This window comes from Panthera pardus, unplaced genomic scaffold, assembly GCF_024362965.1.
Source record: "Panthera pardus isolate Hobbes unplaced genomic scaffold, ASM2436296v1 HiC_scaffold_3, whole genome shotgun sequence".
NCBI lineage: Eukaryota > Metazoa > Chordata > Mammalia > Carnivora > Felidae > Panthera > Panthera pardus.
Genome location: NW_026526876.1, coordinates 50291735 through 50305106, shown reverse-complemented (window position 1 = coordinate 50305106; position 13372 = coordinate 50291735). Strand labels below are relative to the sequence as shown.

General features: G+C 35.3%; 1 protein-coding gene across 16 annotated transcripts in view; it reads left to right on the top strand.

Moving 5' to 3' along the window:
• SYNRG (synergin gamma) overlaps nt 1-13372 on the top strand; it is an 85773-nt gene that overhangs the window by 14931 nt on the left and 57470 nt on the right. For all 16 annotated transcript variants that reach the window (XM_019423998.2, XM_019424011.2, XM_019424010.2 and 13 more), the window contains exons 4-6: nt 9665-9795; nt 10277-10382; nt 10919-11030. In XM_019423998.2, the coding sequence (XP_019279543.2) occupies nt 9665-9795; nt 10277-10382; nt 10919-11030 (349 nt within the window). The remainder of the gene's footprint in view (nt 1-9664; nt 9796-10276; nt 10383-10918; nt 11031-13372) is intronic.

Below are 13372 nucleotides of genomic sequence, written 5' to 3'. Positions count from 1 at the left end.
CTCTCTGTCCCAAAAATAAATAAAAAAAAAAAAAAAAACAAAAACGTTGAATATTTTAACAACATTAATTCTTCCAATCTATGAGCTTGGACTATCTTTCCATTTGTTTGTGTCATCTTCAGTTACTTTTATCAGTATCTTATAGTTTTCAGAGTATGAGTCTTTTGCCTCCTTGTTTAAATTTATTCCTAGGTATTTTATGACTTCTGGTGTAATTGTAAATGAGATTGTTTTCTTCATTTCTTTCTGCTACTTCCATTATTAGTGTGTAGAAAAGCAACAGTTTTCTGTATATTAATTTTGTATCCTGAAACTTTACTGAGTTCATTTATCAGTTATCATAGTTTTTTGGTGGAGTCTTTAGGGTTTCCTATTGATAGTATCATGTCATCTGCAAATAGTGACAGTTTTACTTCTTCCTTATTTTGGATGCTTTTTATTCCTTTTTCTTCTCTGTTTGCTGTGACTAAGACTCCCAATACTATGTTGAATAAAATTGGTGAGAATGAATACTGTTGTCTTGTTCCTAATGTTAGAGGAAAAGCTCTCAGTTTTTCACTGTTGAATATAGCTGTGGGTTTTGGGTATATGGCCTTTATTATGTTGAGATATGTTCCCTCTAAACACATTTTGTTGAGTTTTTACTAATGAATGGATGTTGTATTTTGTCAAGTGCTTTTTCTGCTTCTACTGAAATTATCATACAGTTTTTATCCTTTCTCTTGTTAATGTGATTTATCAGTGTTGATTGCAGATATTGAGCCACTCTTACATCCCTGGAATAAACCCCATTTGATCATGGTGAATGATTTTTTTAACGTGTTGTTAGATTTGGTTTGCTAATATTTTGTTGAGGATTTTTATATCTATGTTTTGCAGACATATTTGCCTATAGTTTTCTCTCTCTCTCTCTCTTTTATTTTGTTTTTTTTTTTGTTTTTGTTTTTGTTTTTGTTTTTTGGTAGTGACTTTATCTGGTTTTGGTATACGGGTAATCCTGGCCTCATAGAATGAATTTGGAAGCTTTCCTTCCTGTTCTATTTTTTGGAATTGTTTGAGAAGAATAGACATTAACTCTTCTTTAAATGTTTGGTAGAATTCACCTGTGAAGCTGTCTGGTCCTGGACTTCTGTTTTTTTGGGAGTTTTTGATCACTGATTCGATTTCATTGCAAGTAATCAGTGTTCAAATTTTCTATTTCTTCTTCCTCATTCAGTTTTAGAATGTTACATATTCCTAGGAATTTATCCATTTCTTCTAGGTTGCCCATTTGTTGGTATATAATTTTTCATAGTATTCTCTTATAATCCTTTGTGTGTTTTTTTTCTCCTTCATTTCTGGCTTTATTTATTTAGAGTCTTCCCTTTTTTTCTTGGTGAGTCTGGCTAAAGGCTTATCAATTTTGTTTAACTTTTGAAAGAACCAGCTCCTGGTGTCATTAATCTGTTCTATTGGGTTGTTGTGGTTTTTTTTTTTTTCAGTCTCTATTTCACTTATTTCTGCTGTAATCTTTATTATTTCCTTCCTTTTACTGTCTTTGGGCTTTTTTTCCCCTAGTTTCTTCAGATGTAAGGTTAGGTTATTTATTTGAGATTTTTCTGGTTTCTTGATGTAAGACTATATTGCTATAATCTTCCCTCTTAGAACAGCTTTTGCTGCATCCCAAAGATTTTGGACAATTGTGTTTTCATTTTCATTTGTCTCCATCTATTTTGAGATTTCCTCTTTGATTACTTGATTGACCCATTCATTGTTAAGTATGTTATTTAGTCTCCATATATTTGTATTTTTTTTTTTTTTCAGATTTTTGCTTGTAGTTGATTGTTAGTTTTATACTGTTGTGTTTGGAAAAATTGCATAATATGATTTCAGTTTTTTTAATTTATTGAGATTTGTGGACTAATATGTCATCTGTCCTGGGGAATGTTCCATGTGCACTTGAAAAGAATGTGTAGTCCACTGTCTTGGGGCCGAATGTTCCGAATATGTCTGTTAGATCCCTCTGATCCACGTGTCATTCAAAGCCACTGTTTCCTTGTTGATTTCTCTCTGGATGATCTCTACATGGATGTAAGTGGAGTGTTAAAGTCTCTTACTATTTTTGTATTACTGTCAATTTTTTCCCTTTATGTCTGTTAATATTTGCTTTATGTATTTAGGTACTTCTATGTTGTGTATAGGTATTGGCGATTGTTATATTCCCTTGTCCTTTTGTCTCTTGTTAAAGTCTGTCTTGTACGATGAAAAGAAAGCTAAGGTAACAACATTTACACTTCCATTTGCATGGCAAATGTTTTTACATCCCTTATTACTTTCAGTCTGCATGTATCTTTAGCTCTGAAGTGAGTCTTTTGTAGGCGGCATATAAATGGATCTTGTTTTTTATCCATTCAGTCACCCGATGTTTTTTGATTTGAAAGTTTAGTCCATTTACATTTAAAGTAATTACTGAGGGGCTCTTGGCTGGCTCAGTCAGTAAAGCATGCAACTCTTAACCTTAGGGTTGTGAGTTCAAGCTCCCTGTTGGACATAGAGCTTACTTTAAAAAAATAAAACAGGGGCACCTGGGTGGCTCAGTCGGTTAAGTGTCCGACTTTGGCTGAGGTCATGATCTCACAGTTTGTGAGTTCGAGCCCTGCATTGGGCTCTGTGCTGACAACTCAGAGCCTGGAGCCTGCTTCAGATTCTGTGTCTCCTCCTCACTCTGCCCCTCCCATGCTCATGCTCTGTCTCTCTCTGTCTCTCAATAATAAATGTTAAAAAATAAATAAATAAAATAAAATAATTTAAATAAAATAATTATTGATAGGCATGTACTCATTGCCATTTTGTTACTTCTTTATGGTTGTTTTTGTCATTCTTTGTTCCTTTTTCTCTTGCTCTTTTTCCTTGTGGTTTGATGGCTTTCTTTAGTGTTATGTTTGGATTCTTCTCTATTTTTTTCTATTATAGGTTTTTGATTTGTGGTTACCATTAGGTTCTTTTATAACATGTTTTGCATGTAGCAGTCTATATGAAGTTGATGGTCACTTAAGTTTGAGCCCATACTAATAGCACTAGATTTTTACTCCCCACCCCCACATTTTATGAATACAATGTCATATTTTACATCCTTCTATTTTGCAAATCACTTGACTGATTCTTATAATTCGCTTTACTGCTTTTGAGCTTTAACCTCCATGCTGGTTTTATAAGTGATTAATCTGCTTTTATTATGTTTGTATTTACCTGTGAAATTGTTTTCCTTTCATAATTTTCTTACTCCTGATTATGGCTTTTTTTTTCTTTCCAAAGAATTCCCTTTAACATTTCTTGTAAGGCTGGTTTAGTGATGAAGTCCTTTAACTTCTGTATGTTTGGGGAACTCTTTATTGCTCCTATTCTGAATAATAACCTTGCTGGGTAGAGTATGTTGTTCACAGGATTTTTTCTTTCAGCACTTTGAGTTTGAGTATTTCATGCCACTCACTTCTGGCCTGCAAAGTGTCTGCTGAAAAGTCAGCTGATAGCTTTATGTAAACTGTTTTCTTCTGATGTTTTTAAAATTCTCTCTTTATCACTACTTTTTAAATTATTGTGTGCCTTAGTGTGGACCTTCTTGTGTTCCTCTTATTGGGGGGTCTCTTATTTCTGGATCTGGATGTCTGTTTCCTTCCACAGATTAGGGAAGTTTTCAGGTATTATTTCTTCAAATAAGTTTTCTGACCTCTTCTCTCTGTCTTCTCCTTCTGGGATCCCTGTACAGCGAATGTTACTACGCTTGATGATGTCACAGAGTCTGCTGAACCTGTTTTTATTTTTTTATTACTCTGTTGTTTTTGCTGTTCAGCTTGGTTGCATTCCATTACTCTGTCTTCCAGGTTGCTGATCCATTCTTCTGCTTCCTCTAATCTGCTGTTGATTTCTCCAAGTGTATGTTTAAATTTCAGTTACTGAATTCTTTAGCCCTGACTGGTTCTTTTTTATATTTTCTATATCTTCATTGATGGTCTCATTTAGATTCTCACTATTTTCTCAAGTCCAGAGAGTATCTTTGTGATCATTACTTTGAATTCTTCATCAGGCATATTGCTTATTTCCATCTCATTTAGCTCCCCTCCTACCCCTTTTGATGTGGTTTTCTCTCTGTAATTCACTGTGGAAGGTCTATTCTGTCAGTCTGCAGGTTGTTTTCAGAATTAGTCGCATAGATGTAGCTCCTGTCTTGATGTGCCCATGGAAGGAGGTGAGCTCAGGATCCTCCTACTCTGCTATCTTTCCCAAACTACTCCCATTCTGTTTTGTTGTTGTTGTTGTTGTTGTTGTTGTTGTTTGTTTGTTTTGTTTTTTCCTTATGCAGGCTCTACACCCAATGTGGGGCTTGAACTTAGGACCCTGAGATCAAGTCGTATGCTCTACCAACCGAGTCAGCCAGGTGTCCCCTGGTGTTTTTGGTTTTGTTTTGTTTTTTGTTTTTTTTATAGTAGCTGTCCCAATGTGCGTGAGGTAGTGTATCATTGTAGTTTTGGTTTTCATTTCTCTAGTAAATGATGTTGAGTATCTTTTCATGTGGTTATTGGCCATTTGTATATCTTCACTGGAGAAATGTTTAAGTCTTTTGCCCTTCTTTGAATTGGGTTTTTTGTTGGTGAATTAATTGTGAGAGTCGTGTCTATATTTTGGATATTAATCCCTTATCAGATATATGATTTGCAAATGTTTTCTCCCATTCTGTGGGTTTCCCTTTTACTCTGTGGGTAGTGTCTCTTAATGTACAAATTTTTAAAGTTTCATGAAGTCTAAGTTGTTTGTTTTTTCTTTAAACGTTTGGTAGAATTCAATAGCAAAGCCATTAGGTCCAGGACTTTTCTTGTTGGGAGATTTTGATTACTGACTAAATCTGTGTAGCTGTATAACAAGTTCTCCCATGTTATTCTTCTTTTCAAAATTATTTTAACTCTTCTGGTTTATCTGTCTTTGCATATAAGTTTTAGAATAACGTTGCCTATATCTATCTATGAAAAGTCTGGTTGGAGTTTTGATAGGAATTACGGTAAACCTTTTTATCAATTTGGGGAAAATTGACATCTTTAATATGTAGATTCTTGCAATATATGAGCATGGTATGTCTCTCCATTTATTTAGATCTTTGATTTCTGTCATCAGCACTGTATAGTTTTTGGCATTTAAGTTCCTTAAATGTTTTGTTAGATTTACATCTAAGTTTTTGAGTAATTATAAATGGCATTGTAGTTTTTATTTCAATGTTCTGTTTATTGCCAGTATATAGAAATGTGGTTGATTTGGGCATACTTGTTTTGTAACCTGCAACCTTGCTGAACTCACTTATTCTAGGAATTTTTTTCTAGATACCTTGGAATTTTCTATGGAGATAGTCTTGTCCTTTCATCAAATGTTAACATGCTGTATTTGCTTCACATTTTTAAAAGAAATGAACAAAACAGTTATAATTTCCTTCTTCTACTTCCCCAGAGATAGTTATCACTATCATGAATTGAGTGCTTAGTGTTTTCATATGTCTTCTTGTACTTCTCCTGTTTTACATGTTTGAATATTCATGAATATTATATATTGTCCAGGTTTTAAAGGTTTATGTAAGCATGTACCCTTCTGCATTTGAGTTTTTTAGTTGACATTGTTTTGCCCCAGAATTTATCCCTGTTATAGAGTGCTGCCAAATATATTCATATAGCTACTGTGTAGTGTTCCACTGCATGAGTATATATTCTTCTGTTGGTGGACGTGTAAGTTGCTTCCAATTTGTTGCTATTTGTTTTGTTTTTATTGATTTCTAAGAGTTCATTATATATTCCAGATTCTTACCTTTGTGGTTATTTGTGTTCCCAATATCTCCTCCTATACTTTGGCTTGTTTTTTAATTTTTTGGTGAGGTCATGTAGAAGTTAAGTCAGATGGATAAATCATTTCTTTTATGGTCTGATCTCTTGTGTGCCTCATTAGACCTAGTCCTACCCTGCGATCATAATATTATTCTTCTTACTAAATCAACCTGGAATTGTTCTGTGCTATCAGATATGTGAGTCTAAAGGTCTAATTTTATTATTTTCCATTTGAGTAGCCAGTTTTCTCCAAATCATTTATCAATATCCCATTCTTTACTCATTGATTTCCAAGATGACTGCTGTACTATCCAATTTCTTGATATGCTTTGGATTAGTTTCTGAGCTCTTCTGTTTGTCCTATTGCTATTTCTGTCTGTCCCTGCATCAATAAGTATCTTAGTCTCCTAATCTAGCCTAAGATAAGCCTTGATATCTGCTAGTGTGGATCCTCCTTGTTCTTCTTTTAAAGAATTATAGTTATTCATGGTTCTTTCCTCTTCATGATAAGTTTTAAGATCAGCTTGTCAAATTCCACATAAAATCTGCTGGGATTTTTATTGAAACTGACATTTTTAAATTTTTTGGTCTGTGATATCTCTCCAGTCACTCAAATCTTCAGTAGCCTTCAATATTCTTCATCTTGGGAGTGAACTTCTTTATCTTGAATGTCTTTAGCAGTTGATTAGATGTATCTCAGATTTCTGAGTTATTTCTTTTGTCCTGTCATTCACCCAGCATATAACTAATGATTAGTATTTCTTAACCTTTAGGTTTATCTAGATTTTAAAAGAATTAGACTGTATGAATGTATAAACTAACTTTTCAGGAATTCGAAAAAGACAAAATGCCATTTAGCAAGTTTGAATCTTCTTGAAGAACAGAATTTTCTAAATAGGAAGGCAAAGTGTATAATACCTTTCCTTCTTTTATTCTTTATTATTTTTGTGGAATATCTGGTCTGTTAGTCTGTATGAGTTGAGTGGTTTCTTTTGCATTTTATGTGCCTTGGGTAAATGAAGTCAATTTAAAAAGGAACTTAATCCCTCACCACAAAAAAGAAATGGTGATTATGTGACATGATGGAGATATTAGTTAATGCTGTGGTGGTAATCATTTTGCAGTATATAAGTGTATCAAACCAATAGGCTGCATACCTTAAAATTACAGTGTTATATCAACTGTAGCTCAGTAAAGCTGAAAAAAGTAGGGGATTGATTAAGTAAATTGTTTTATTTAAATAAAGCTAGAAAAAAAAATGTAGTCCTAGGACTATGGTGCTAATTTTTAGCACCAGGAGAACCACGCTGTGATTAAAAGTAAGTATACATTGCCATCCCCACTCAAGATTTACAATAGAGAGTGTTAGTAATTAAGTAATATGTATTACTTATAACTCCTATTGTAAAGTCCTAAAGCCATTCATAAGGCTTCCAAGCTACTACTATTCATTGAGCAGGTATATGCCTGAGCATATGAATAGACACAAAAACAGATTAAAATTTGTTTTAAGTCTGAATCTGTGGTTGTTGTTGGTAATTGGAGAGGCAGTGTAACATAATGATGGAGAATATGCACTTTGGAACCAGAAGCTGCCTGTTTCTAATCTTGGCTCTGTCACTTACAAGCAGTAAGTAAGGTAGTTAACTATTTTGTACTTCTGTTTCCTCATCTGTAAAATGAGAATAATAGTAGCACCTACTGCATAGGTTTGTTATAAGGATTAAGTTAATTAATATACATAAAACCCTTAGAAAAGTCCCTGGGACATAGTAGGGGCTTCATTAGTGTTATTAATAAGACATTCTTATTAATAAGATATTCTTGTTGATCATTATCAGAAATTCTCTAACTCTAAGGATCTTACGTATATTGAGAATAATGTATGTAAATGCCTAATTCTATAGCTGGCATATGGCATGAACACAATAAAATGATACCTATATTATAACTGTTAAGTGTTCATTTTTCTTATCTAGTTGCCTTAATTCTGTATTTGCTTGCAGAATCTTATTTTGTTCCGGGGAAAAAATGGGATCATTATTGTTTTTGAGAGAGTACTTCTTTGTTGTCAGTAACTTTTAATAATTATAATAGCTGCTATTTACTCATATATGCTACACAGTGCTCTAAGTGCTTTACCTATATTATTTGTATCCTCCAATCCTCTGCTATTACAGGGAGGTGCACTTTTTTCAAGATTCAGTATGAGGTGACATTTTTTAAGTTTTTTTTCAATGTTTATTTTTGAGAGAGAGAGAGAGAGAAAGACAGAGATTATAAGCAGGGGAGGGGCAGAGAGAGAGAGAGAGGGAGACATAGAATCCAAAACAGGCTCCAGGCTCTGAGCTGTCAGCACAGAGCACAACGCAGGGCTTGAACCCATGACCTGTGAGATCATGACCTGAACCAAAGTCGGATGCTTAACTGACTTAGCCACCCAGACACCCCATGGTGGTATTTTTGATAATTTCTAAAACAAATATTTTGAGGGAAACACTTAACAGGATTTCTTCAACAAACATTGTTAGATTAAAATTGATATCTTAGGGGTGCATGGGTGGCTCAGTCGGTTGGGTGGCTGACTTCAGCTCAGGTCATGATCTCGTGGTCTGTGAGTTCAAGCCCCGTGTCGGGCTCTGTGCTGATAGCTCGGAGCCTGGAGCCTGCTTTGGATTCTGTGTCTCCCTCTCTCTCTGCTCCTCCCCTGCTTGTGCTCTATCTCTGTCTCTCAAAAATAAATAAATGTTAAAAAAAAATTTTTTTAATTTTGATATCTTAGTCTTGTTAAAAAAAAAAACACTTCACTAAAAATGAATTGATGAAAGTCTGAATATATTAAATCCAATAGTGTGAATATAATCTTTACCTTAAGGTAATTTAACTTTTGGTGGTTTACATTAATTTTATATAAGTAGGGGAGTTGCACTTTATTGCAAACACATTCTTCACTCACTATAACTGAAAGAATCCTGGAATCATAGACTAGGCAATCTGGGCAACTAACGTAGCTGGATGCATGCAGTCAGGTTTTTGAAGGAAGAGAGGATAGGTTTAGAAGAAGCAAGGAGAAATATTCCCCTTTTACAGGAAACGTGGAAGAGAAGCAGCAATCTCCAGATAAGAGGGCTTCCAGGGATAGCCATATTTCAATTAGGGAACAGAAGGGGAGCCTTTCAGGGAGAAGGCTGAGCCATAGGAGAATTTCCACTCAGTATAAATTATTCATTATCATTCTTATCAGTGCCATCATCATTATTATTAGATTTTGTGATTAGCTATAGTGTGATACTATTTTTACTTCTGGACACTTGAGTAAACTTTATACTGTGGTATTAGTATGTAAGTTATTACTGATTAAATATATTTTATTTTCTGTATAAGTTTGGCCATCAGGCCTGTGATACTGAACATCAAAATATTCATTATCCTATCATACATATCAGAAAAGCATGTTTTAATCTCATTTTTGGATTAACTACTGTATGCCAGCCTCTTATCTGTTGCTGGAAAATACAAAGACAGGTAAGATATGATACCTCTTTTCAAAGAGTAGAATATATCTCGTGTGTGCACGTGTGCTTACATGCATACACACCCTCAGACTGTTAGCAGTGGTCACATCTCAGACAATGAAGGAAATGAAAGGGGTGAGATAGTAAGGGGAACTTTCCATTTTTTGCCTGTGTTTTTTGACTCTATTGTTTAAGAAAGTCCTATAGTTCGTTAATAAAAATATTAAGAAAGAATTTATGGAAGTTATAGTTTTTCTTTGTAATAATTAATAGGAAGAATTGTATTTTCTAAGCCTTTGTTTCTTTCAGGCAGGGATACCAATGGGGCCAATGCCAGCAGCAGGAATGCCTTACCTTGGACAAACACCGTTCCTGGGAATGCGTCCCCCGGGCCCACAGTACACCCCAGACATGCAGAAGCAGTTCGCTGAAGAGCAGCAGTAAGAGACCTCGGGATTCAAACCTGAGGACGCATGATAGCAGTTATTTTAGGAACAGTCACATGGTTTCTAATGCACATTTGAAGCCCAAACAGTCATGTTACCTTTAAGATTCGTGAAATACTTCATTACATATAAGTTTTAAGCAAGGACAGACGTTAGAGAGCCTCTCATTCAACTCTCTAATTTTACATCTAGAGAAAGGACAGTTTAGAGATTTGTCTCTTCCCCTTCCAAATTAGACAAGGAATAAATTCATGTCTATAATTTAAGCATATATTTTTTTGGACACCTTTCATATATTTTGAAATTAATATATTGGGGGAAATAGTATTGTCATAAGAAAATTAGATCTAATTAGCAATGAAGTTGTTAGTTCTAGAAATGTAAGGCAATACTGCTGAAACTGTTAGAAGTACGAATAGAACACAATTGATAATGCCCCTGCAGTTAGTTCTTTACTATGTTGCTTTTCCTTCAGAAAACGATTTGAACAGCAACAGAAGCTCTTAGAAGAAGAAAGAAAAAGACGCCAGTTTGAAGAGCAGAAGCAAAAGCTCAGGCTTTTGAGTAGTGTGAAACCCAAGGTAATCTTTTCCACTGCCACAGCGCACACACGCCTTGCATGTGCCTCATGCTCATTCAGTGGATTCTGTCACTGGGGCACAAGCCCAAGCTTATGCTGTGGTTGGTTGATTTTGCTTTATCTGATTCCACAAGTGAAGAATTCTCCTTTTCCTATAAGATGCTGTATGGTTGAGGAGGGTGGACTATCAACCATCATCTTCTCAACTCCTTTTTACTACCACTGGTGTTTGTGATCTTTTCTTGGGAAGGTTAATGATGGATCTTGATATTAATTAATTCAGGATACTTAATATCAGTTGTATCCTGAAGTATTTATAAATGGACCTTTTAATATTTTTTGTATTTTATAGTGTTGTTTCATGCCTTTGGTATACTTATAACACTTACCAGTGTTTTTCTGATTCAGAGAATTCCCTATCAGAAGTATGCGGTAAAAATTTTGAAAATAGACCAATCTCTGTACTTTTAATTTGGGAGGATCTAGGATGAAGTGAGACATAAGTGAAGATATATCCATACATTTATTGTCTTCTAGACAGGAGAGAAGAGTAGAGATGATGCTTTGGAAGCCATAAAAGGAAACTTAGATGGGTTTTCCAGAGATGCTAAAATGCATCCTACTCCAGCATCGCACCCTAAGAAACCAGGTAATATTAATTTAAAATTTTCTTTTGGAGGGGCGCCTGGGTGGCTCAATCTGTTGAGCGTCCGACTTCGGCTCAGGTCATGATCTCGCAGTCCGTGGGTTTGAGCCCCGTATTGGGCTCTGTGCTGACAGCTCAGAGCCGGGAGCCTGCTTTGGATTCTGTCTCCCTCTCTCTGCCCCTCCCCAGCTCGTGCTCCGTTTCTCTCTGTCTTTCAAAAATGAATAAACGTTAAAAAAAATTTTTTTTTAATTTTATTTTGGAGGCGCTTGGGTGGCCCAGTCAGTTAACCATCTGGCTCTTGGTTGCAGCTCAGGTCATGATCTCAAGGTTCGTGAGTCTGAGTCCCACATCAGGCTTTGCGCTGGCAGTGCAGAGCCTGCGTGGGATTCGCTCTCTCCACCCCTCCCGCTCATTCACACATGTGTCCTCTTTCTCTCTCAAAATAAATAAAACTTAAAAAAACTTTTTTCTTTCGTTGGAAGGTGATTTTCTGTGTGTTTAATTGACCAGTATGTGTGGGTATTATGTCAGTGCTCATCTAATCCTTCAAGCTAAGGGAAGATTTGGATGTTTAAAATTTACAGGGGGTTAAGAATAACATATCATTAATAGGTGAAGAGTTGTCAAATCATTCAGCCAACCAAGTACTTTTTTCTGCTGGCATATATTACATTAATAAATTTTATCCTAAACCCTTATATTGTAGTACCTTTTATAGATGGGATCAGGAGGGAATAATCTAATATTGGCACAGTAACCAGTTCTTGACTTTCTGGGACAGCTTTAACTCTGTCCTAGTAATTTCACTTGTTAGATTATATACTCGGATGCAAAGTAAAATATACAGCAAGATTGAAAAGAGAATGGATATTAGGAATCAGATTGAGTTCAGAGAGGAAAAACATAAGTAAAAATGAAAATTTTAAGCTGAATAAGCTAGTCAAGAAGTAATTTAAAAATAGATTTTGGAATGCTGAAACTGAACCCTGCGTGGAACTTAGAAGAAGGAGAAGACAGGAGTGGTCATTGTTAGGGCATGTTCTGACCGTAGAGAATGACCTTTTTGGACAACTAGGTGTAGCTTAACAATCTCATTGTTAAATAATAAATTGGTGTTTTGATATTTAAATAGTCTCATGAGTTCAGTCAACATACATGCAGTTAGTTGCTTCTTATCCAAAAAAATAGTTTTCTGAAACAAACCCAAGAAGTTTCCAGACTTTCTCCAGTTAGAGACTTAACCTAGGCCTAAAGTATATAAAAAGAGTTTCCAGCCTTTTACCCACCAAAGTCATCTTTTAATCTCCCCCCGTATCATAAAATATTGACTATACAAATTATCACATAATTTTGTACTTATCACATATATAACTGTGAGAGTTTATAAGCCAAAATATGTACCACGTAGGATTAACATAATTCCAGTCAAATGCAAAGAAACATTTGTTTAGCCTTTGCAGCCTTATTGCTTATTAAGTAGGATCCATTTAAAAAATACTCATAGTAGGGCCACCTGGGTGGCTCAGTTGGTTGAGCGTCCGACTTCAGCTCAGGTCATGATCTCACAGTTTGTGAGTTCGAGCCCTGTGTCGGGCTCTGTGCTAACAGCTGAGATCCTGGAGCCTACTCCAGATTCTGTGTCTCCCTCTCTCTCTGACCCTCCCCTGCTTGTACTCTGTCTCTCTCTCCCTCAAAATAAATAAACATAATTTTTTTTTTTAATACTCATAGTAGCTCTTAGTTTTCCATTACTGCTGTTTTCTACCAGTGCTGCTCTGAGAACCCAAATTGAGAGCTTAAATCCACACTCTCCTAACCATTATTGGGAGGGGTTGGAATTCATTGGATCATAGCTTTTTTTTTTTTTTTAACAAAATTAATTAATTTTGGATACTCATTTTGCATTACCTGGAAGCATTAAAGGTTCTATTTCATGGATCTGAAAGAGAAGCATGTAGTATTCCCATTTTTCAGATAAGAACCTTTTTTTTTTTTTTAATTTACATCCAAGTCAGCATATAGTGCAATGATGATTTAAGGAGTAGATTCCTTAGTGCCCCTTACCCATTTATCCCATCCTCCCTTTCACAGCCTTTCCAGTAACCCTCTGTTTGTTCTCCATATTTAAGAGTCTCGTATGTTTTGTCCCCCTCCCTGTTTTTATATTTTTGCTTTCCTTCCCTTATATTCATCTGTTTTGTATCTTAAAGTCCTCATTTGAGTGAAGCCATATGGTATTTGTCTTTCTCTGACTAATTTCGCTTAGCACAATACCCTCTAGTTCCATCCACGTGGTTGCAAATGGCAAGATTTCATTCTTTTTGATTGCTGAGTAAAACTCC